This window comes from Corvus hawaiiensis, chromosome 2 (genome assembly GCF_020740725.1).
Source record: "Corvus hawaiiensis isolate bCorHaw1 chromosome 2, bCorHaw1.pri.cur, whole genome shotgun sequence".
Lineage (NCBI taxonomy): Eukaryota > Metazoa > Chordata > Aves > Passeriformes > Corvidae > Corvus > Corvus hawaiiensis.
In genome coordinates, this window is record NC_063214.1 from 99,191,994 (window position 1) to 99,218,068 (window position 26,075).

The 26,075-nt window shown below is 37.2% G+C and overlaps 1 protein-coding gene across 8 annotated transcripts in view; it reads right to left on the reverse strand.

The window, feature by feature from the left end:
* Positions 1-26,075, reverse strand: part of MYO16 (myosin XVI) — a 370,010-nt gene that overhangs the window by 215,502 nt on the left and 128,433 nt on the right. For all 8 annotated transcript variants that reach the window (XM_048328397.1, XM_048328433.1, XM_048328379.1 and 5 more), the window contains exons 3-4: positions 25,928-25,998; positions 22,272-22,415 (exon numbers count right to left, since the gene is read on the reverse strand). In XM_048328397.1, the coding sequence (XP_048184354.1) occupies positions 22,272-22,415; positions 25,928-25,998 (215 nt within the window). The remainder of the gene's footprint in view (positions 1-22,271; positions 22,416-25,927; positions 25,999-26,075) is intronic.

Sequence of the window (26,075 nt, forward strand, 5' to 3'; positions counted from 1 at the left end):
GTTCCAGAAGATAGAGAAGAAGCCCAATAGCTTTTGAAGTCTAAGCACTGCTGGAAATTTTGATTTGTAAGAATTTACAAGAACTACTAACTTCATCAAATGTGAACAGTCCTCTGCAGCGCTCTGTCCCTATAGAAGCTACCCTTTTCCCCCTGGGAGAGGCACCCAAGTATAAATGCAGTCGCAAACTCTTAAGACTATGTTGCTGTAGCTGTATCCAATGGATTAATGTCCAAATTCCCACTGGTAAGCTAAAAGTTGAGTTTAGACCACATTCTACAGTTAGGAAGCCTTATTAGTGATACTATTAACTCAGAAGCAAACATTCAATAAACAATCAATCTCTCAGTCTCTCTTTTTTCTTTTTTTTCTTTTAAGAATTAACTGAATTCCAAAAATCAATTTAACATTCACAGGGGCAAATGTTAGAAAGCCTTAAAACTTCCTTCTGTACTATTTATTATTTGGCCAATATTCCTTCCTACTCTTTCTTATTTCCAAGGTTGCAATACAACTTATGATTGCCAAATGAGAAATATATCTACTTATCATTACTCAAAAAAAAAAAAGGGCCCAGGAATCTCCATTCTGAGGAATGTGTCCTTATTTAAAGATTTAAAATTATTTATCTCCTTCTGTCTCTCTGAACTCCAATATATTTTGTGTATCAGCAGTCTAACTTTATCAGGACAGGTGAAAACCACATGAAAAACTGTGGGTTTACACCTTCTCCAGCCATCTTCAACCATCTCCAATATTCAGGGACAGAATTTTAAGTACTAGTTTGTGTGTCCAGAAACTCAGTGCCATCACAACAGTATGGACAGCAGTGTAATCTTGTTTAGACATTGCTTGAGGACTCCTAAGTTACCAAGGTTCCCCAAGGACTGGGAAGAGATTTGGGCATTTCTCTGCCTAGGTACTACCTCTTGCTTACCTTCCCAGATAGGATGTCACAGGTTTTGCACCCAGAGAACGTTGTACTCAGAAGGCTTTCCTGGTGGAACTGCTTTCTGAACCAGGGTCAGCATCAATCCACTTTAGCTGGAAGACTGGTTTCAGATTCCTGAAAGTCTGACTGATTCACTGAAATTCTTAAAATCCTTTCTTCTCTTGCATACCTTATATTATTCTCTCAAACTCATGGACCATGCAGGTTATTTAAATATTTGAAATAACTAACTAATTTTTCTTTATTCATATTGTAGAAAGTCCCATGTGCATTATAAAATATTTTTAATACAGAAACGATGACCCAACAACTGCCTCTATCACTTAGGATTACCACCTTTGACTTCATGAGGTTTTATGAAGGCAATCAGAAATACCATAGACCTTGAGAAATGTGTGGATATTTAAAAAAAAAAAAAAAAAAAAAAAAATTAATATACCTGATGCTATTAAAAAACCCCAAAACAACCCCAAAATTTTCTCCTAATAGCAGGCTTCTGCACAGTTCTTACAGTGGTTCAATTGTTCTACAATATGCTAGCTGTGTGCAAATTGTGCAGTCATCTGTCAACCCCATCACCAAACCTTTTTTTTACCTGTTTATATTCATATATTATTAACCTATTTTTAGTCAATTCTACGTACTCCATATGTATATAACAGTATGCACTTATATACATGCAAATATAGAAACATTTACATAGTATTCTCTCATCTATGTTCATCAATTTCCTACAGGGAAAGGGTAGCATTTTTTTCATTAACAGCTGAACGATTCACTTTTTCTTTTTTTTTTTTTTTAATATAACTACATGATTTACAAGCTGCTCCTTTTTATAAAATGCCATTAACCATGGACATAGACCAAGATTAAATGTAGTTCTTCACAAAATATTTTTGCATTTTACTTTCTGTGACATGATTAGTTCAGTTTTTACCCCTTTATTGACCTACTTTTTCACATTAATTCCACAAAAAGGTTTTGCACATTGAAGGATACCCAAGGTTTACACACACACACATATCTGCATGTTCTCATGTATGCCACAGTTACTGTGCTGACAGTACATCCTTCCCAAAGTCCTTAGTGCATGATCAGTTAAAAAGAAAGCCACAGTAATCAGGATATCATGCTCTATTTGTTTGAGAACAAGCAAACATACAGGAAATCCCACATGCTCATGGGCTCCATGGTGCCATGCAATCTTGCTCTCTAACCTCATTGGCTTTGTTCCAGTTTAGCCAAATTTAGAAATATATCCTCTAAGAGAAGGCACAACCACCCCTCCCCACCAGGTTCGGGAAAAATAAATTTTCCTCGAAGGAAAGTGAAGGAGATAAAAACTATTTATTTAACAAACACACGGGAAAGGAAAATAATGCTAAGTAATAAAATCTTCCGCTGTGGAGGAAAAATCTGGGAAAGTGTTAGAGTCCTCCCTTTGGTCTCCTTGGAGCTGGGGCTTGGCCCAGGGCCAGGCCCTCTGTGCTCAGTGGAAAGTCCTCCTGATGTGCTCTGAGGTTGAAAGCAGTCCAGCAGAAAAGGGAGAAAATTTGAAAGTCCAGGGAAGGAAAAAAAAAATTCAACCCTCAGTCTCTCTCTGGAGACAAAGCAGCTGAACAACTGGCCAAAAGCTGACTGGAAAGTAGTGAGCCAGGTGCTTCCCTCCACTCTCACTCTCCTGCTGCAGCTGAAAAAAAAAAAAAATCTCTATCTCTGTGTGACCTTGAACAAGCTGCAAACTGCTTTGAAAAAGTTTTGCTCAGTTCTTCCTTCCCCCTCTCAGGCTCAGTTTAAAGGCATAGAAAGGCACAAGAATTAATTTCTGGGCAGAGGGCAGTGATATGGGATACGCATCATCAAGTCACCCCAAGACAGGCTTACATAAATTTTCATTCAAGATACCAAATCCCACAAATCCAGCTGGCTCCTCATTGTGGCTCCTATTAGATTTGTTTGAATCTCATTCATTAACAAAGCAAAAGGAATAAAGTTGCTCTGCACAGTGTTGTGGTTTAGGTCATTAGCACTGGATACCACTTTACACAAATTCACAATGCTGAACAGACGAGGAATAGTTCTCAAGGCAAAGCTAAAAAAAAAAAAAAAGTTGAAGACTTCACCACATTAGCAAACCACAGACAACGAAATAAAACATTAAGTGAGATTGAGCAGCTGCTCTCAGTTCAAAAGCCTGTCTTCCTTCCAACTAATTTCAACAACAGATTTTTGTAGGCAGAAAATTATTTCACAGAAATAACAATACAGCTACTAGAAGAGCTGGGGAAAAAAAGTTTTTAGTGATTACAATTATAGATCCTCCACTGACAGTTCCCCTACCTGCCACCATCATAATTGAGTTTTGCCTGCTTAGTAAGAAGAAAACTGACAGACACAAGCTGGGTAACCTCTTTTGTGTTCTCTTTATGAGCCTAGAACCATCTAGAAGCTATTTTACTAAATCTAAATATTGTCTCTCAGAATATTGATTGCCATCTTAATACTTTCATTTTAACTTTTTTCCACATAAACCTTTAAGAAAGCCCCTTCCCCATGACATCACAGATTCTTAAGGTATTTGGAAGATAGATAACCAATTTCTATACACTCCAGAGTAAAGAAAAGATTCCTGTTCCAGAACAAAACGTCAAAAGAAACCCATGAAAAAGGCTGACTCAGGGCTAGAAGTCTACCATGAAGGATACATATTTCTAAATATTTACTTTTACTATTCCTCCCCCTGGGCTTGGCAGAGAAAGAATAGGGATCACAAATGTTCACAGGCTATCTACAAAGATATGTAAGTTCAGTACTGTCTACGGCAAAGAGTAGAGTCACCTCAAAGCTGTTCTAGCTTCAGTTTTGGCTTTATTGACCCTTAATGTAGCTTGCCAAATGGAAAGAAAAAAAAAAAAGACAACATACTCCCTTTGTGGAAGACAAGAGTGGGTCTGATAGAAAATCATTCCCCAAGTAGGGATATCTGCTACGCAACTAACCCTAGCAGCCACCTTCCTTTCTTACACCTTGAAGAAAAGCAAGTGAGTGGAAATTTCATCTGTACAAAAACAAGCTTTTAAAATCCCTTTCTTTGTCCTTCATAGGGCAATTTCCATCACTGCAGTCTGAGGGGGACACACCTGATACTTTATTAAATGGGAATTTCAATAACTCCAGGCTGATGACTTGAGCTTCAAAGTACTACGTTTTACAAATTATAAACTATAGCTTCTCTCAGGTGGTTAAGTTACTTGCAGTTAGTTAAGGTCCACATCAAAACACCACCATCCCTCCACCATAATGGCAGGTATAATTTTCCAAAATAAAAGGTTTTTATCAATAAATTCTTATTTATTGAAACCTGAACTATTAAAAGTATTGAAGAAATGCAAACAGGGGCCTTGAGTTTCCAAATTGAAATTATTTTCTTCCTTTGTTTCCAGAGAATCTCTTAGCAAAATAATCTCAACAAGGACCCAAACTCCATACCTATACATACAAATTCAGAACTAAAATCTGTGGATCACAAACCAAAGTAACAACTCTTAGGTACACTAACAAATGTTTCATGCGTGCCTTGCATGGGCTTGTGCAGCTATAGAGAAAATTCAGGGAACAAATCATACAGCTCAGCTGATTTCCTTCACAGCAGGGCATCATGCTAAGGTGTATTCATGAAAACCAATTCTCCCTTAATAAAATTAGAAAAACTTCTCACTTCCTTTTACCTGAACTTGCAGAGAGCACAGTTCTGCAAACTGGGCTAGCCCAGCGCACCATTTATAGGACTCCTTCCATAGCCTTGAATCAATGGTTACCTGCAGCAGGAGTTTCCACCTCTCACACAGGAAAGATACTGATGATCATCTGTCTGCAATATTTGTTCTGTTCCAGGGTTTCAACACTGTAAGAATTGCTATCTATAAATCCATGCCTGTCACATTACCAAAACTATTCTTTCACATGGAGTAGGAACTGTCTGCCATCTGGATAAGCTTAACTTGTGATATAATAAAGGTTTGAATTAATTTTCGGCATGCCTGATCCCACCCACATCATAAAAACACAAACACAAAGCTCAATCCCTTATGTCTGTGATGACACAGCCTACAGAATCAAAGCTGAATTCAGAGCCTTTTAAGTGCCCTCCAGGCATATAAAATAAACTGAAGAGGATAGAACACATATCTCCACAAAAACACTTTCACAAAATCAGGAGATAATGCAGTGCTGAAAATTTTATGCCAATACCCTGACATAATTGCTAAAATAGATGCATTTGTATTGATACAAATTTATGTTATGCTGCTAGTACTCACTTATTTCCATCATAGGTACATGTTAAACCAGTCAAGGAATGATCATACAAATGTTGTTTGACATTCACCCATCCTTGTGTAAGTAAAGTATTTCAGCTGCTCTGTGGATACAAGTTCTTTATTTCATGGCACTTCTGGGTTCCATGTTGCAAAAATGGGCACCAAAATCTGAATATGCAACCTAATCTCTCATCAAAACAGACTTGCTTTCTTGTTATAGCCTAGAAATGAGGATTTAGGGGTGCGTGCCTGTGACAAAGAACATCACAGTTTTCCAAAAATCCCAGGCATTTATCTCTGTGGCACGCTGGGTAAGAAAGGATAAAAGCATGTGCCAATACAGTGTCTGTTCATAAGAAAACACTGTATAGTTGCATATATATAAGATCACCAATGCCTACAAAAATCCCCAATTTTATTTCAAAATACAATTCTTGGTTGTTGAATTACTTCACAAAAATACTAAGAATAGTACTTAAAAATCATCAAAGTTCCACAATCTTTTAGGCAATCATTTAGTTCATGAATAAAGCATTTTCCTCCTTAAACTAATAGAATGTAGGCAATGTCAGTTCACAGAAAAGATTTTCAGTAGAGTTAAAAAAAAAAAAAAATGGCTGTCATGGCACATATTACAGATTGCTTAACAGGCATAGTCTGTTTGACTAATGCATTCAGAAGATAAAAGAATTAGCACTGATGACTGAAAACTAAAGACCAACATTTTCCCATCTGTTTGTGCACCATGGGGACTTAAATTCCACCCATCAGCTGGAAGGCATGGAAAAGGCAAAGAAAATCCCACTCTGTTCCAGTACTGAACACTTCTGATAACACTGCAGAAGCATAGCAGAAGCGTAGCATGTTTTCAACAGTATCTTTCAAAGTAAAATACAACTAAGTATGCAGTTAGGAAATTAAAAGGCAAAATCTACTTATCCAGAAGTGATCAAATAGAAAGTAATGTACATTTCTCAAGTTACCACTATTTCCATGCCCTAGAACTACAGCATTCATGAGGATTGGGGAACATTCTATTAATTCTAAATGCATATAGATTTGTACTTGGATCTTAATTAGACAGCAAGTTGTCTTTCATGGTGGTTCTTCATATTCTGAATCCTAGCACACACCACCAATGTTTCTCGAAATTTAAGGTCTTAATTTCTAAGTTAAATATAGTCTGGTTTCCTTGACTTAGCTTTGCCTCAAGGAATTATTCTTATTTTCTCTCTTCTCCCACACAAATATCTGGAAATGCTGAGAATCATCCATCTAGTTTGACTAGAAATTGGAAGAACGGAATTATTTTTGTTATATCCATTTCTGTTTCTTAACTTCCATACTTCATTCTGAAGTTTTTCAATGACTTCAACTGATCATTCTTAACATAATGAAAATCTCTAGCTCAAATGCATGACCAAATTTTGCCATACAGTTTGAACACTAGTTGCTTCAGGCTCAGTGTGTCTTCATATGTAATCACTGCTGGTCCTACATCTGTGAAGAAACAGGACTTAATATTTTTTCTCTTACTTTTATTGGCTAGATGTGCATTCAGGCATGAGACATTTTAGTTTAGCCACAGTGTGGGGCAAGAGAATCTACAGTGTCTGGTGGGACACGCCATAGGCAGAACACGCTCAAGTTCAATTCTAGGGCTCCCACATAGCTATGAATTTAAACATCCAATTCTCCAGTCTCTGCACATAAGCTTTACTCAATCAGAAATTACAGGAACCAATCTTACTCTCAGGATATGCACTTGTCTTAATATAATATCAATATTTCAATACTCTACCCACCAAAATTTTTCCTTACATTAAAAAAAGGGTATTACATTAAAGAGCAGCTAATGAAGAATTATATGTCTCTTATTTTCATCTCCAAAGCGAAGCACAAAAAGAAAAGAAAATAACTGTGTTTCTTTCTTACTTTCCTACTTTATGGAGGCACCTCTTGCACAGTTTCAGTGAGAGCTCCTCCAAAAAGAGACAAAAAGATTGGCATCAGAAGGGCTCTAAGAGCATGAAGACACTCCTCCTTTTAGCTTAGTATGAAAAAAAAAATAATTTTATTTGGAATAATTACATGAATTGGATGTACCTGTTTGAATATCACAAAAATAAGTTGACATATTTTTTAACTCTTTTAATCAAACCATTTTATCTGAAAGCATGGGAAAAAAAGGGAAGACATTTCAGAATTTATTTTCTCACTGAAATGTCATATTTTTATTGAAAGTGAAGGTAGACTAAAGAATTGAAGAAATTACAGAAAAATCGACTCATTATATATCACAAAGAAAAGTTCTCTTTGCCTAGAATAGCATTCTCATTCTGTTCTATTACGAAGACACTGCAGCAAAAATCCAAAAGATCAGAATGAGGTCAACGAAAAGGGTAGTTGAAGTACTGAAGGAGTGGTATTTGACTTGATATTGCCAGCTCTCAAATTATTTGGCAAGAAAAGGGAATTAGAAAGGAAACTTCAAAGAGCATTGATGACTAAAGAATAAAATTTCCCCATCTGTTTCTGCACATGGGATTTGCAAACTTCCCATCAGTAGCAGAGCTTATGGAAAAAAATGAAATTATTTCAGCACTGAATGCCTCTGATAACAGCATAGAAGCACACTTTCTTCTAATTTTATTTTAATTGTAATCATCAAAAATTTTGACAGGCATAGAGAAAAATGATCAGTCCCTGTCTTAAAATACTGCAACAAAAGGTCACTTTTTGAAATTATTGCCTTTTATTTTTAGAAAAAATGGAAATAAATTCTCCTTCATACAGCAGGGAGTGAGCCTTTGGAACCGCCTGTCAAAAAGTCTTTTAATCTGACACCACAGTTAGAGTTAACAATTACTTTATAACCATTGACCAAGCTTGTAATTACATACGGTCAAACAAACCTCATGCTTTAGGAATTAAAAAGATCACTCCCTGGGGTTAGCAAGAACTGTCACTTGAGTTCAAAATTGGACAGTTAGTAAGGCCTAGCTTTATTGTAGGCAAAATGGAGATAGGAAGCATCCTCTGATGATCCACTACTGTACTGACAAGTACGAATAAAATAGAAGACATCGAGGTTAAAGTTTTACTAATATGTTTCCTTACAAAGTTCTACGTGTTTGTATATATATACATGCATTTATATGGGAAAGTGGTCACACACACACACACACACATATATATACACACACTCTCCAAAAAAAACTGCTGGAGAAAGTTCTGCTTAGTAGCTTCACTTAAAAGGGTTTCCACCCCCGACCCACCACAGATGAGGGCAGAAAAAACAAAAGAACCACATGGCTGCAAAGAAAGGAAGTTAATTTTGATGGCTCAGTTAAGATTGAAACTTGTTTTTTGAAGAGCTTGTAGTTTACAAGTTCAGTGTAAATCACATAAATGGTAGAAAGTCTTGGGGCAAAACTCAAGGCCCAGTTTAACATGATAGTCTTCTCCTTAATCCCCATGGTTTGGGAAGCCATCTTCTCTTCCTTTCTATGCACACCCTCATATCCATGTCTGTAGTTATGTAACTTGGGAAATACAGATGCTGGATGTTTCGATTCTCATTCTCCAACCCATTTTGAGGTTACTGACACAAACATACACACATATATGTACACGTGTGTGTGTGTGCAAATTAAACGCACTTCAAATGGCACACATAAGTAAATAATACTACTTCAGGCATGACATCAGATATTACCATTTTATTAATGCAGAGAAAAAAGTCAGAGTCTATGTTAATGTATATACACACAGTAAAAATAAAGAAAATCTGTATTACATGTCTCTGCTGTAAAAAGCAAGAAAATAAACAGTATGCAATAAATGATAGCTGTGTACAGCATATAGTTTCTGCAAAGATAAATGTATCATGCAAGGAAGTAAGAGTACAAAACTGCTATTTTAACTCAGTTAATTTGCATTTTTGTTGTGAGACAGATTCATTATGTTGATTGATAACATCAACATGTTCCCAAGTGTACAGGGAAGGGACTGTACAGTAGCTTAATCTGCACTCAGGGTGATTCTGTCTTGCTGGTTAGTAATTAACTCTAGATCCTCTAGAAACAAATCATCGTGTGAATACGAAATCTATTTAGGAAGTTTAGTATGCCAGTCACCTTAACACAAAACTGGCTTCTCAGAGCATCAGTGTATAGTTAGAGAACTCACCAGAAAAGCAGTTAATCACTTTCCTGTGCCTGGGTAATGAACAAAGTGCGGTAGACACAAAAATCTTTCAGTCATAGAAAGCAGTAACTTGCTGTGTGGGACTGCAACAAATGAGTCCCTAATAAAACTGTGGGGGAAATATACACTCCATGCCAAATTTTGACATTGATTCTATGGCAAGAAAACCATGCTTATAAATCCTAGCAGTACAAGTATAACCACAGCTGACATTTATATATTAACCAAACATAAAACTCCAGGTTTATTTGCAATAATTGGTCTCTGTGGATTAATGCATATATTGGAAAAGTGACGGAATTTTACACAAAGTTGAAATAAACACTTCAAAGACATAATGCTATGTCACCCATCAAGGATTTATATACGTGTTTTATCAGACAAATTTTTTCCTCATCTTCATAATGTGTAATCTCAGCAGTCAATGATGAAGTAATAGGCATTAATCTATCAACTGCCTATCACCTTGCCAAGAAACAATTGTCCATAATCATTCCCCTACCATTCTCTGGTCTTCATTTCAGAAAATGAATTTTTCCACCTTCCAGTACTGTCTTAATTTTAAGGAACACCCTTCTTGCCAATAAATGCAAGTCAGTAATCTTGAAGTATTCACTTTAATTCAACAAATACTTTCCATTTTTTAACAATTGGAAAAATATTATTTACTGTGTTTTAAAAATTCACAATATATCATAGTTTCTAATAGGAGTAATTTGAAATTAAGGCAAGTCTGATTTGATAAACTTTGATTTCAAACAGCTGAAGATGCAGCTGTTACTCAGAAGTAATACAAAGGCTAGTTTTCTCCTGTGCTTTCATAAGCCAGCTTTTATACATTTTCCAACATCCTTTTAGCCTTTCATCCTTGCAGACAGCAACCACATCTTGCTCAAGCTTATTATCAAAACAGAAAAAATAAAGTACATCCAACTTTCCGTTATTTTTCTTTTCATGGCTTTAACTCCTACACTTCACTATCCAACCCAGTTTCATTATTTTATACTGTTCTACACTGAACTGAATTACCTACTTTTTCCACTCATAGTCTATACCAATTATTCTAGATTTGGAAGGTCAATGCTTTTCCTTCACCTTTCCTATTCTAACTGAAAAGTCTTCAAACACATGAGCAAATGTGAGTCTTTTAATGACCTTCATGTCACCTCATTTATTACCTGCACTAAACCTGCACTGTTAAAATTTGCCTAAACCATCTGCTTTCAATACCTAAGCCAGTTTTTCCTGCAGCAGTTTTCTTTTCAACGACTTTACACATCAATCTTTATGGTGGCATATCAAGATAAGCTGTCCTTGAACTTTTGATAAATTGTATCAGTGCTGCATTTTCCCCTACTAGCTCACTCAGAAATTCAAGAATTCATGGAGATTCATTTGATGGCTCTTTTTTCACACGTTCATGCTCCCAAGCCCTTCTAAATTATGCATTACAAACTATGCCATAGTGATATTTCATTCCAGTATTTCTGAAATGAAAACACACAAAAAGCCATATAAGACTGAGAGGGTAGGCTGCTGGTTTGAGTGGTTTGGGGCTTTTTTTAGCATCGGGGGACAGCTCTTATGAAAATAACTAATATATTAAATATTGTAATAAAATAATTTTTACTTTATTAATTAATGGTAAAAAAACTTTTTACTCTGCAGTAATAATAACAACAGCAACAACAAATGGGGTGCCTCACAATTATTTTTAATGAGAAAAATTGGGTTTAATACCTCATCTTTTTAAAAAAATTGGCTTCAATCCTAATGATATGGTGATTCAAGGTCTGGTTCTAAGTTCAGTGTACTTCAATACTTGCTGCCAAAATCCATCACAGCTGGAAAACGTAGCTCACAAAGATATATAGATCCAAACAGAAGAAGTCCATTGCTTGTCATGATTACTAAATTATACTGACTTTCCTATCCCATGTAACAATTAAACAGATGTTTTTATTGAAATTTAGCTAGGAAATTTCCATCTTCCCTGATGTCAGCCACTTGGTCTTGTCAACTAATGAGAAGGTGATGCATTTTAATGTTTAACATAAAATGGTTCAGAACCCACTGAAACTCCAGAAATTTTTAAAAAATGCTAGGAAATTCTGTTTCCAAGGGGTTTTTTTATCTACAAATACAAGAGCTTTTATAGGTGAAACGCATAATTTTCAGCAACAAATTCATATAACAATGGAGAAGCTTCAAAACACCTCTTTTCAAAATGCTCTCCCCACATCTTGCTTCTTTTGAAAAGCAGTTACTTTCCCATTCATAGTTAAACCATCACCTTTGCTTTGAAAGGACTGACTAAGTGTGCTTATTTTTACAAAAAATATCTGCTAGATAGCATACCACTCTCCACAACTTTTCATCACAGAAAAGGTCACCAAATCAGGCACCTTTTGTTTTTCATAAAAGAAAAATGCGGAGGGAATCTTTTAAGCCACTTGCCCATTTAGTGAGGGTTAGTTTAGTTAAAACTAAGTAACAAAATACATAAATCCACACAACCAGGCATTCACAAACTGCAACTCATCACAATGCACTGCAAGAGGATGAATGAGTGAGAGCAGTACTGCCAGCCCCTCTTCAATGTGGAGCACCCCTTCCCTCTGGACACCTTGCCTACTGCTCATAACACAGTTCCCTCTGACCTATGGGTGGAGTAAGGGTGGCTTTAGCTATTAGTAAAGCTTAACTTCTTCCTTATATTTTTTAGATAAAAATAAATAACTACAGAAGTTCTAATAATCCCAATTAATCACCCTGTGCACCTCTTGGGGCATGCATTCACTTGGAAGACCACAGCACTAGACTTCGCATATTCAGATTTTCACATTTCCAAATATTTCTTATATTTGTATAGCTCCTGACAAAACCTGACAGACAGTAAGAATGTACAACTCAACAGGAACTACTAAATAATTTCAAGCAAATGTCACCAAAAGATTGTTTTTTAGCGCTTCTATTTCCATTCTATAATTATTTCCCTGATTAATCAAGCTCCTTCAACTGGCATATTTCTCATATGTTGGCCTTCTCATACCTTATTGAGGTAATATTCAGGTTTATGAACCAGTCTGCAGTTTCTCTTACAAATACTTCTGAGGCACACAATTAATTACAGATCTAAATGACATTCTCAACTTCCAGAGACTAAACACCTAGCTTTGGGGCCTTGGGGTTTCCTTCCTTGAGAAAGAAAAGCTGGGTTTTTTTTTTCCTTTGATTTCATACTAGTCCATTATGTATTTTGCTTTCAAATATCTGGAAACAGTACTAAAAACAAACAAATAGAACTATTTAAAACGCTTGAAAAACAGTATGTTTGCCCAGTACTTAACTTCTCATTCTGAACAGCATTCTTCCATGAACTTTTCTCCTGTCTATTTTTGGGCTATAGAAATTTAGCTTAGTCTGACTGGCATCAACTATCTACCACATAACTTTACTTGCTATTGTTCACTATGTTATGTTTTTAATATCCTCTCTATGTTACTTTATTGTCTTAAGAACACAATCAGAATAATTATATCCACACCGCCCTCTGAACAGCTGTCATGTGGAAATATACCACTAGAATGGGTCTCCTGAAGCATCACTTTGGTAATGCACGTAACACATAACACATAACCTCATTCAGAAATTTAAGATCAATTTTAAAGCCAGTTAGGGTTTGGGTTTGGTTTTTTTTTAATCCCTATTACTCCTGCATGGAATGCTGCTTTCCAACATATCTCCTAACATTAAGAAAGCTTAGTTTAATTTCTGTCTTAAGTTTATTGTTGGACAATTTTGCAATCATTTGCTTTCATGCTAGCAGTAACTTCAGGTTTTAAAAACTTTTTTTACCTCTTCCTCTATTCTGATATATTTAGAGAAATTTTTACAACCTCCCTGTTTTGTTTTTTTTAAGTATAACAAATTATTTTTACTCACTTCTCTTAAGATAAGCTTTTTACTCCCGCGCTTATCCTTGCAAGATTTCTTGGTACAATTTACCATTCTTGAACATGGCTGTAGATAGCTAACTGCAGGCTGTCATTCCTTGGACAGTGGCAACAACACTCTTCCCTTTCACTTGGAAGCATCTTCATTCCAACAAAACCAAGAATCTGTTTTTCCCCACCTGAAGTTACAGGTTTGCAGCATACAATTGTCTTAAAACTCACTAAAGGTCTGAGATCTTTTCTCTTATTTCCAGCTGGTGGTTCCTGAGCATATCACAGAAATGTCTGTTGCTCAGAGTATGACCTTGTACTTTGTACACTTAAATGTAAAGCCATTTTTATTAAGTCTTCAAAAATACCCTATTATTTCTGCATGATATTGTAATCCTCACCCCAATAGATAAGATACTGCAGCATTGTCTTCAACACATTTCATTATCATACTCCTATTTTTCCTCTCAAGGTTAAGACCGAAAACTCTAAATAAAATAACATCATAGGACCCATTCTAATGAAACCTCAGCAACCCTTGGGCCCATTTCTGTCTTAATAGCTAGGCTGTTGTCATGTTACCAAGTTCTTCACTAACAAGCAGCTTTTCCCTTCTGCAATTTAACTAAGTTTTCTTCAATTCCCTAGCTACTCCATGAGCAACTCACAGAATAATTATGTCAGTGATTCAAGCAGAGGCTGCTTGGCATAATGAATGAATTTCACCTTCTACAAATATCCCCCAGTGGTGGAACATCCCCAGACCATCTTCTTCATAGCACAAAACTATGTTTACTGAAGATCAAAGCCAGATGTTGATTTTTATTATCTTGTCATTCCTTGATCCTCTTTCTCTGGGGAAAAAGAGAATTAGTGTGAAGCTGATCCAAAAAATTCCCCATTTTTGGGCATGTTGTCCATCTCTCAGCATACTTTTCCTGACCTGCTCCAGCCAAAATTGGGGGTGATATTTTTCCAACAGGTCTAACTCTCTTTTACCTCCACGAGTTTTTATTTTCTGGAAATGCTCTGATGCTAAGAACTCCAAAGTATACAGATCTGCTGCTTAATAGCCATGGTCTATGTCCTAAGTCTCATCCCCAACCCCAAATGTTTTCCACCTGGACATAGGAAGGGAAGAAGCTGGGGGGAGGGATGAAAGGAGGCAGAGAGGGAAAGTGTGTGTGTGTGAGAGTGACTTCTAGACATCAAATAAGTATTTACAGACTCTTCAGTCTTAGTTTCTGCGGCTACTTCCCATGTAAAAAGGCTTTGATTTATCCCATGATTTAGCATTCCTTGTACTGTGAACTACAGATTCTATTTCACTGGTTATTTCTCCTGTCAACTGAAGTTCAATGCTATTTCTTTTCTCTTTATATTATCCTCATTTATTTTCTAGGCTATCTCATTACCTTCACGATAGTTCTCAAAGTCAAATGCTTTGACCATTTTGCTGTATCCACTTAGGTTCCTGTTCTTATCTCTCCTTGGACTACCTTCAGTGCTGCATCACCAGCTAGCTTCATCCCTTTTCCCCAGTCTTTTTGGAGAAAGACTAATATTTCTACAGTTTCCCTCGAGTGTTGCCATCTGGTGTTCAGCAACTCATTAAAAGGTATCACCTAAATTAGTTAATTAGTGGCCTTCATCTAGGTTAGTTCTGTGTTATCCCAGCCAGCAATGATGAAAGTCTGTAAGCCAGTAGTACACACTCTGAAAGTTCCCTCCTACACTTCTCACAGATCCACCAGCCTCTGCAAACTGCGAGTGAATTCAAATAGATACCCACACCTTTCACAGAAAAAACCTGCTATTTAAAGTTTCTTACTACTACTCTAGAAAGACAGAAGAATCATTTTTCTTCCAGGCCACATATCATTTATACTATAAACCGTTAACCACTGTCTCCTCACAACCTCTAACTGCTCTTCATTCTGTCCCCTTCCCTGCTTCCTCTCATATGGACTCAAAGGAGGAAGTCATACTGAGCAAGATTGAGTGGGAGGGCAGAATTGCTTCCTCTGAGGAAGTAATTGCTTCTGGAACTATGAAATAGATCTTTCTTTACATTCTAAAGATAGTGGTATTTGGATCATTCCTCTCCGCTTGTTAACACAGTCTGAATGCAGTTGCAAAGAACAAGGGCAAAATAACTATGTAACTGCTGTCTGATTACATGACTTTGGATACATGCCATTATCAACTGTGTGGGGGAGCAGAAGAGAGTTACAGCCCCATAAAGACTTCTTTTCTACTCCCACCAGGAAGTCTGTTCCTGTATATTTTTTCCAGTAAAAATACATCCGCTTTTGGAAAAGGGAATTTATGCCAAAATCAAAAGTGGATTACCCATACAGTGGATGGCATTATATACCTGACATTGCTCATCTATTGTTGCTGTATATCTAATGAATGATTCTATGGTAACCCCCTTTTGCACACTGCTATGCACAGATTTTTCTAAGTTCTTAAATAGGGGAGAGAAAAAATATGCAGCTTCAATTTTTTTTTTTTTTTAATTTGTACTTTTAGCCTTCTACGCCAGATTTGCGTTTTGTGCTTCAATTCTATGTTCCAAAAAGCACATGATAAAACATACTTAATTAGTTAGCAGACAGAAGGTACACTTACTTTTCCTAGTAAGGTCAATAAAAAGAATGTATTAAAATTTTTCTGAGGACGTACTACTGATCTCTGCTTTTCTAGTTAATTAACTGCCACGTTTATCACAGTAAGGCTTTCAGATCTATGAAAGAATAAATAAAGAATAATTCTCTACTGTGCAACTGCTGTACAATCTCCATCTTCCTAGTTTCATCTAACAATATCTGCACTGAAGATAGTGAAAATGTAACATTCATGTTGCCCACTAAAAGGTACCTCCTTACAATAATAAAATAAAGAGAAGTACACCATAAAAACATATTCTCATCAACTTTCTTTTTCTCTGTTGCTCTCAGCCTTAGGTCAGTGAACATCAGAAGATTTCATGATTCTTTGGGAGTGGGGAGGAGGGAAACAAAACACCCCCCAAACCAAAAAGAAAGATACATTAATAAAGAAAAATCAGTTATCAACTTGTAATGTGTGAGCCAGACTGTACAGCTCCATGATGATTACCTGTGCTATGCTCTGAAATTAAAGTGTCGTAAGCAGCAAGTCATAAAGAAACCTGTGGTTAGCAGCACAGCCATGGTTATCTTGAGAAAAAGAACTAAACGTGGGAGCTCAATAGGACTGTGAACCCTTTAATAAATAGCTAAGCATCATGTTTCAAAAATTGAGAGAAAAGAATGGGTCAGGATCCAGAAAAATATATCATGGAATTGCAGAGACTTGAATCAGAATTTGACCAGTCATATTTTTACAATTTAATTTTCCAATGCTTTTGGAGTGGATGAACTGAGGAGGAGGTGGGGTGGCTAAACTGCTTGGCTTCCTTTGCCTTTTTAATGATCCAGTGCTGATCCTCTAAAACACAGAATTCATGATAATAAATAATGCAGAGTGATCAAAAATTAAAAGAAAATGCAACGTTCTACAAAGTGGTATTTTTATCGATATACCCTACTGCCTTAGTAGCCAATGTTAATATAGAACATTGCAACAGTATCAATGTTTACCCCATGTGTGCAGGTTCTGGCTGGGACTGAGTAATTTTCTTCACAGTAGCCAATGTGAGGCTGTGTTGGAGAGGCTGTTGATAACACAGGGATGTTTTAGCTATTGCTGAGCAGCACTTACACAGAGCCAAGGCCTCTTCTGTTCCTCACCTCACCCCACCAATGCAGGCTGGAGGTGCAAAGGAGCTGGGAGGGGACACAGAAGGGACAGCTGGCCCCAACTGTTCAGAGTGATATCCCACACCATATGGCCTCATGATCAACATATAAAGCTGGGAAAAGAAGGAGGAAGGAGGAGGATGTTCAGAGTGATGGCATTTGTCTTCCTAAGACACCATTACGTGTGATGGAGCCCAGCTTCCCTGGAGATGGCTGAACACCTGCCTGCTGATAGGATGCGGTGAATTATTTTTTCTTTTGCTTTGCTTATGTGTGCAGTTTGTGCTTAACCTATTAAACTGTCTTTCTCTCAGCCCACAAGTTTTCTCACTTTCACGCTTCCGATTCTTTCCCCCATCCTGACCTGGGTGGAGTGAACAAGAGACAGTGTGGGGCTGAGCTGTCATGACAAGAAGATAGTTTGAACAGTGCACAGGTCAAGTGAAGGTTACCCACTCTTATGTATCAATTAAAAGTATCTGAAGCTAAAAATTGTCTTTTGTGGAGGAACAATTAGACTGCAGGTGATGGGTACAGGTTTAAAGCTGCAGCCATTTCAAGGGATACTGAGAGGACTAAACACTTGCTACAGCTAACAAAGAGGAAGCAGCATCTAAATACAGTGCACAGACATTCTGTAACTCTGGTAGCATAGGACAAAGAACACTAGCTACTAAGCTACAAATCTTGGCTAGTGTTTCAATTCAATATAGAACAAGTGCAGGAAATTAATATAAAATAAAATGTTGCAATGCACCCAAAACGATGCAAAAAGACCACACCCAATCGGATGAAACTGCTGACAGAGCATCCAGTCCTGAGCCTTCCAAAGTGAGGAATGACAGAGAAGATACTTCCAATAAATCTGGTTGCTGTTCATACTCTCTTAAAAGATTTCATGTGGGCACAAATGTATACAAGCCTACACACATTTGTTCTTAAATGAAAGGCACTTCAGCATTCTCTTCAACCCGCTACAGGAGTTTTCTTCATACAAAATCCATGAAAAGCAATTCCCTATGCCACAGGGAGAATAGGCAAGGCTGATTCGGTCAAGAAGTGACTGATGAACGTGACCTTTCCTACCTCATCGGCATGTACAGCAGCCAGACCCTATGGATCACTTCTGATCTCTGCAGCTCCTCACGTGCTGCCCCAGGGTAAGTTCCTCACTCACTGACTGTTTAGCAGACACGGGATGGATCTCCTGGCTGTTCAGTTCAGGGCTCCCCCGCCCCTTGCTGACAGCTACAAACTGAGAAGACAAAAATATGTCCCTGGAAAGCTATACCACCTAGGGTAAAGTGTTGGAAATTATGGAAAGAAATAGCTTCAAGCATTTCATTCTGCATCTATTCCAAAAACAGTGCTCACAACCCCAATAGCCCTCTAACAGGGCACGACAGCAGATTACCACATTACAAACAGCTACAGCTCCTCCTAGTTTGCAGTGAACGAGCTTTGATTTTGCCATTGCTATCCACCAGAGCAAAGAAATTGTGAGTTACCACACCTAAGATGATGAATGACAAGTCACTATCTTGTCTCAGACAGAGAAAAATGAAGACCACCAAAAGTGGGGTAAAGTCAGAAACTGGGCATGTTTAAGTAAATCTTCATTGATAGCCTTCTGAGATCTACATATACCATATATATATATATATTTTTTTTTTTTTTTTTTTTTTTTCCTCCTTCAGGAAATGTTTTGAAGTCCTCACTGAGGAAATCTCCACTGGTTTCTGTGACAGTTTTCCAGAAATCAGAATTGAACAACTAAAGGACCATGCTGTTACCTTTTAGGTGACATATTTAAAACAGAAAATATTGTATTGTCTGGCCTATAAAGTCAGTCCAGAAGAAATATTTATTTTAAAGTAATTCCTGAGGTTACAAGAAGTGTTACTTTTTCTTCCAATGAAAATTGGTGGCATAATAGAAGCTGACTATAGTTCATACTGGCATTATCGAGGCTCATGCTGCACATTAGATATGGTCCATGAAACACTCGAACCTGAAGGCAAAGTAATTTCTAATGTGAATTGCTCATGCAAAGGCAATTCAGAATTGTGAAAAATAAGTCTCTCCAACCTCAATTTTCATCTTTACTTTGTCAAATATTATTAAAGATAGCATTAATGTCATGGTTCAAAAACTACTGCTTACCTAAGAATATTTCCCTTCCTCTTCCATCTCTTTAAAAATCTTTAAATCTAAAAATTTAAAAATCTTTATTTTGACTCTAGAAGGGAGAGTATACTGTCATTATTTATCCAGTCAAGGAAATTCTGCCTTTAAATGTGCTGACCACCTAAATTGTGGGCAAATTTATCAGAAGTTATTGCAAATAATATGGACAATTCAAACTTTATCTGCAAAAATACATATGGGTGTACCTCTGCTTATTGAGATTTTAATATATTAGATAACCTATTCACACCAAATTATCAGAGAGTACTTAGAACCTTCACATGAAGGCAACTTGTAACCAACAGGGACTGTCTTGGGGTGACTTTATGGTGTGTATCCCATATCGCTGCCCTCTGCCCAGAAATTAATTCTTGTGCCTTTCCATGCCTTTAAACTGAGCCTGAGAGGGGGAAGGAAAAACTGAGCAAAACTTTTTCAAAGCAGTTTGCAGCTTGTCCAAGGTCACACAGAGAGAGAGACTTTTTTTTCCCAGCCAGCTTTCAACCAGGTTTTTTTCAGTTTTTTTTTCTTCTTCTCCGGAGAGAGACTGAGAGTTGAACTTTTTTTTTCCTTCCCTGGAATTTCGGATTTTTCCCTTTTTCCGTGGATTGCTTTAATATCAGAGCACATCAGGAGGACTTTCCACCGAGCACAGAGGGCCTGGGCCTGGGCCAAGCCCCAGCTCCAAGGAGACCAAAGGGAGGACTCGAACACTTTCCCAGGTTTTTTCTTCACAGCAGAAGATTTTATTATTTAGCATTATATCCTTTTCTTGTGTGTTTGTTAAACAAATAGTTTTTGTCTCTTTCACTTTCCTTCGAGGAGAATTTTTTTTTCCCTGAACCTGGTGGGGGGAGGGGTGGTTGTGCCTTCTCTCAGAGGATATATTTCTAAATTTGACCAAACCGGAACAGGGACCAAATCAAATAACACTCAAATGATGGGCAATGGAAAATTATTTTTGATATAACCCTGTATAGAAATACTTGAGGTTTAATAAGATCGAGCTTCTTGCAAAAACAAGATGAAAATTTTATGAGTGTCCTCTATAACCTCAACTACTCATATTAATGACAACAACAGCACTGCATTCAGAACTTCTGAAAATTCCCCCTATTACAAGAGTTTCCCATAGTACAGGAGTTTGTATAAATGAACTGTTCATTTATACATAGAAAGGATACACAGGCTTCAGAGGGATCTACATTGGACAGATCAAGGTAATACAAGAGATAAAACATTACCAGAAATTTTATCCTTTGTTTGCAAAGAGTAATGACAATGTTTAAAATCAGGTGTCTGGTTTTATTTGTTGTTTTGGTTTTGTTTTTTTGGTTTTTTAACTGTACAGGTTGCCCCGTGAGTCTGGAGTTTCCGTCCTTGAAGATTTGGTCCTGGGCAAACACTTGTCTGAGCAGATGGAATGGACTAAATAATCTCCCACAGAGATTTCATGAAAGGTATTATCAAGGATACAGTCTAAAAGTATTTCTCCCTTTCCTTTACTTGTAACATTGAAATACAATGATAAGATATGCTGACCTTGGAATGACCTATTTAAAACATGAAAATTTAAAAATGATACAAAAATACTAAAAAATTTTAAGTCAGACTGTGAACTGTTTCTGCACTAGTTTTAAAGAGCAATATTACGTGGACTGAGAGAAACAGCTGCATTAATATCTTTGCATAAAACTAGAGGTTCGTGCTCCTAAGAATGGAAGCACAAAACAGAACCAGAGAATTATTTAGGTTGGAAAGGACATTTAAGATCATCGAGTCCAACCATTAACTCAGCATTGCCAAGTCCACCACTAAACCATGGCCCTATCTGTCACATCTACACACCTTTTAAATACTTCCAGGGATGTTGACTCTGCCATTTCTATGGACCGCCTATTCCAATGCTGACTACTCTTTCAGCACAGAAAGCTTTCCCTAATATCACATCTAAACATCCCCTGGTTCGACTTGAAGCCATTTCTTCTTGTCCTCTTGCTTGCTATCTGGCAGGAGGGGCCAACCCCTGCCTTGCTACAACCTCCTTTCAGGTTTTCTCTGAGCCTTTTCTTCTCTGTCCTAAACAATCCCAGCTCCTTCAGCTGCTTTTCATAGGACTTGTGGTCCAGATCCTTCCTCAGCTCTGCTGCCTTTCCCTGGACTTGCTCCAGATCCTCAATAGCTTTCTTGTAGTGAGGGGCCCTAACCTAAACACACAATTTGAGGTGCGGCCTCACCAATGCTGAGTACAGGGCGACAATCACTGCCCTGGTCCTACTGGCCACACTATTGCTGACACAGGCCAGGATGCCACTGGCCTTCTTGGCCACCTGGGCACACTACTCTTCTCTACAGAGGCTGAATTCCATATCTATTATATATTGGACAAACTCAGCACTAGAAAGTCGAAGTTGTTTATATCAATATTAAATTTGTCTTATTTTGACCATGTCCACAAGCACTTTTTTATGAATACTGAGTATAAGTGAGCCAATATTTCCTTTTCAGAGGAAGGTTTTTATAAGATTGTCTGAGAACTCAACTGTTAACAGAAAGTGACAAGGAGAAAAGAAAAGAAATTGTCTGAATATCCCATTTGGTACTGAGTGCTTATCAGCAATATAAGCTCCTGACCACACAGAAGAAATAGGAGATACTTGACATTGATTGCAATTTATTCTCATTGAAGTCCTAAACATGTCTTCTAAAATCCTGAGCACCAAAGCAATGTCAAGAAAAAACCAAACACGATATATGCTTTCACTGATATCATTAATAGCAATATGTTGCATTCATACAGCAGTTTCAGACCTGAGGGTGCTACATTCTGTCTCCTTTTCAATCACACAATGCATTGGATTGCTTTACTTACTAATAGCAGTAGCAGGATGATATCAGGATTATCACAGGCACAGGCTACATGCATTGACGTCCAAAAATCCTCATCTTGATGATTTACATTTACTCCTCTGTCAATTAGAATTTCTGCAGCAAATGCATTATCATAGCGAGCACACTAGAAGAAAAAAGAGCAGATTAGGGATGGTGTTTTCCTCAGTGTACAAATAAATTTATTACATACGATTTAAACTGGGAGGATGACGCACTGTAGTTAAGCCGCTGTGTTTGTAGGGAACAACAGCTGAGAAATCTATAGAAATAACTGTGTGGAGATTACCAGTTCCATGTGCATGATTCACAGACTCCCTTATTTCCTGTATGAAATCTGCTGAATCTACAGTAAGGACGGGGCTTTTTTCTGTTCTATATTGTCATTCCAAATTAGTGCACAGGCATCAGTGCATGATGATCACATCATGAGTAGAGGCATCTAAGTATATGTACACCCACACATACATATGTCCACATATACATGAATTTCTGCCTTCTGTGAAGTTCACGACAATAATACACCCCTCTTCATACCCCACTTCTATTTCCAACTCACTAACTATACTGATTCCTGTTCAAGCCTCTCTGTCAGATAAATACTGCTCACACTAAGGGTGTTTTTGTGGGGTGGAGGGATGCACATCTGTATGTGTGCACGTTTCTACACCTTGGTCATGCTCACAAATTTTATTAGAAAAGAAAAAAATGGCCTAGACATTGTTTTGACCTTGCTCCTCTGTCACATTTGTGACTTTTTATGCATAGGTTATGGATAATACCTTAAAAGACAATCAGGGCACCTCAGTTAAGATCCTTAAGACTTACACACAATCTCAGTAACTCTTTAGAGACTTATTTTAATCTGGCATGGAAGCCAGGACACTAAAGGAAGTGAGGAAGAAAGAAAAGTGTGTAACTGGATTTGACTGTGAAGTCAAGATATAGCTGAGATCTTCAGCTGAATGCAGCAGCTGCATGTTCCCCTGCATTCATAAACAGACATAACCCAGAAGATGAATGTTAATTCCATCAGGATAAAAGAAGTTCTGCCCTAAATGATTTCCAGGTATACTGACCATTAAATTATAGAACAGAACTTAAGTTCTGATGTATTTCCTTTAACTTACCAGGCAACTCTAGATATAGTTTTGTTTTGTTGCATCATTATCATTCATTGTATCAGTACAACTTAAATTGAGCTGTTCTATATTGAAATTTTAACAAATCAGAGGTAAGGCACTTTATATTACAGATCAGCATAATCTAACATTAACCACAATTTCAAGGCATTGTTAAGTAAAAAAAAAAAAAAAAAAAATTCTACAGATGACAGGTATCACTGAGCCATTTTTTGTATTAATAATAGACATAGAGCCTTTTGTGATTAGTTGCAGCTTAGATTTGTTGCTGCTCCTTGATTCCTGCTTAATGGATTTTGTGAAACAACTGGACATGCTCAGTAAAAGTTCCAGAATAAAACTGTTACGCACATACTTTGTTATAAGGGCAGGGGTGGGTGACTGCCTGTGTGAATTTATACGGCACCATGGGCTTCCCGCTGAATGGGCAGCTCAGGCAAGTACTCGCTTTTTATTGTACTTTTCCTCCCATGAAACCTAAAGAGAGTTCAGTGAATCTTTTGAAGTTCCCATAGCTTCCCTAGATTCCACTATATTGGGATACTGTTTACAGGGATAAAAGCAGAATCTTTATCAAGTGTCACGTTTGATTTTTTTTAAGAATTATATCACATTTTGGAAGTTAACTGATATGGAAAAGGAAGAAGGAATTATATAATGAATCAGATTTTCATTCATTCTGGCATAAAAACATTTTGCTTACAACTGGAAAGAATAAATCTAAACCCCCCTTCTGACAAAGCAGTTTCACAGTGGTAAAACTAACAATTAAGAATATAACACAGGTGCATGCCAAATCACTAGTTTCAACTCTTGCTGGAAAATAAACTTGGCTTATCTGTTTCCCTGTATCATGATTCTTCTCTCCTCTCTGTACTGCTCCCAAATCAAGGTCAAATCCCAATTTCATTGAATTCAGGTTTGCCTCTATCTCCAGTAGGATGAGCATTTTCCTGTAAATGAATTATGAGTACTTACATGTAACTCTGACTAAACTGAGGCAGTAGGTTACACATAGCTCTCTATTGCAAATTTCTTACTGCAGAAATCTTTCCTTCCTTTGGAAGCGTATGGGTGCCTGTGAAGCAGCAGGCACCAGTCGAGAGATACTGATTGTGACAGTGAATTGGGGCGTGATGCAGATCAAGAAACCTAAAATGACACAGTTCAGCTGCAGATTTTATCTGCAGTTAAAAAGTGTGCATCAGCTAAACTAGACAAAGCAACATAAAATCCCTGAAGAATAATTTTTCTTTCTTTTATTTGAAAATGCCTTACACTTATGTCAAATCATCCACACTGAAGATAAAGATTGCCTTCTAGGGCTTTTGGTAGGGGGTGAGATTTGGGATGCCTCTGTTTTGGGAATGCCAAAGTAACATCTCATTTGGATTGCATTTTTAAAGAGTGATTGAGCACCTTTATAGCAGACAAATAGTTGGAGGAGAGAAAAGAGAATTAAAATTTCTCTCTTCCAAATCAGTACTGCACTCTCCCCTTACCTTGGCCTCTATTTCTTAAAGTCCTTGGTAAAGAGCATGGCCATGGAAGATGGAAAATACAGATTGATTCCATAATGGAAATGCTGTATCTTGCAAGAACATGGTCACAGGTGTGCTGGAGTCCAGTAATATTACAGGGGCTCTTTTTCATCAATAAATTGCTCTATTTTGCATACACACTATGAGAAACTCAATCCAAGTGTTCTAAAAGGAAACACTCTGCCAGCAGACTTTTTGTTACTTTGCTTTGTTGCATTTCTTTTAGCCACAGTGTGCAACAAAGTCTTAAAATAGTTTCACATTGAACAGAGAGCCTGTCTGCAACTGAAGCATCACATACCAAAGAAAAGGATCATAAGATGTAGGAATTAATTATGAATTTTGCTACTCGTTTCAGCAATGTCGAAATTCTACTCCTATGGTATTTTCTGTCTGCCTGTCAGTCTTTCCTCCACATGCCCTTACCTCTTGTTTTTATTTTGGTTATTATATACAAATTGTTTTTATTTTATCTTCTTGTTACTTAATCAGAATTGTTATGCAAATAACGATAAACTAAAAGCAAATAATGTGTTAACTATCCACATGTAGGAAACTGGTGCAAGAAAATATGCACAAAAACAAAAGGAAATATGCTAAATCATGGGGGTTTTTCATATAGGAATGGTGAATCTCTGAACCATATAATTTTGTACTTGGAATCAAGCAATATTTCCTTTGTTCTTTCTTACTGCACAGATAATTTATAAATAAAACATTTCATTCTCCTTTGTTAGCTACCACTTCTATGACATGATCCATTCTTTTGTAAGCAATTTGAAAATGACCATTTATTTAAAAAGCATTGCTGGATGCAATCATAGCCATAGCAGAGCTCAGTGTAGTTAAAAAAAATATTGCTAAGCCTTTCTTTTTCATTAATATGCCAAATCTGCTACTCACTATCCCACCATATTTATCCACAGTCACTAACACTAATCTTCAATCCGTCTTACCAGATGGAGCAAGGAGCCTCCTGAGGAAAGAAGCATATGAGGGTCAGCACCATCCTTCAACAGCCGTAGCACTGAAATATCAAAGAAAAGAGGAACAAGAGTTAATATATCTAATATACCAGCAGTATACCTAATTCTGAACTGTTAA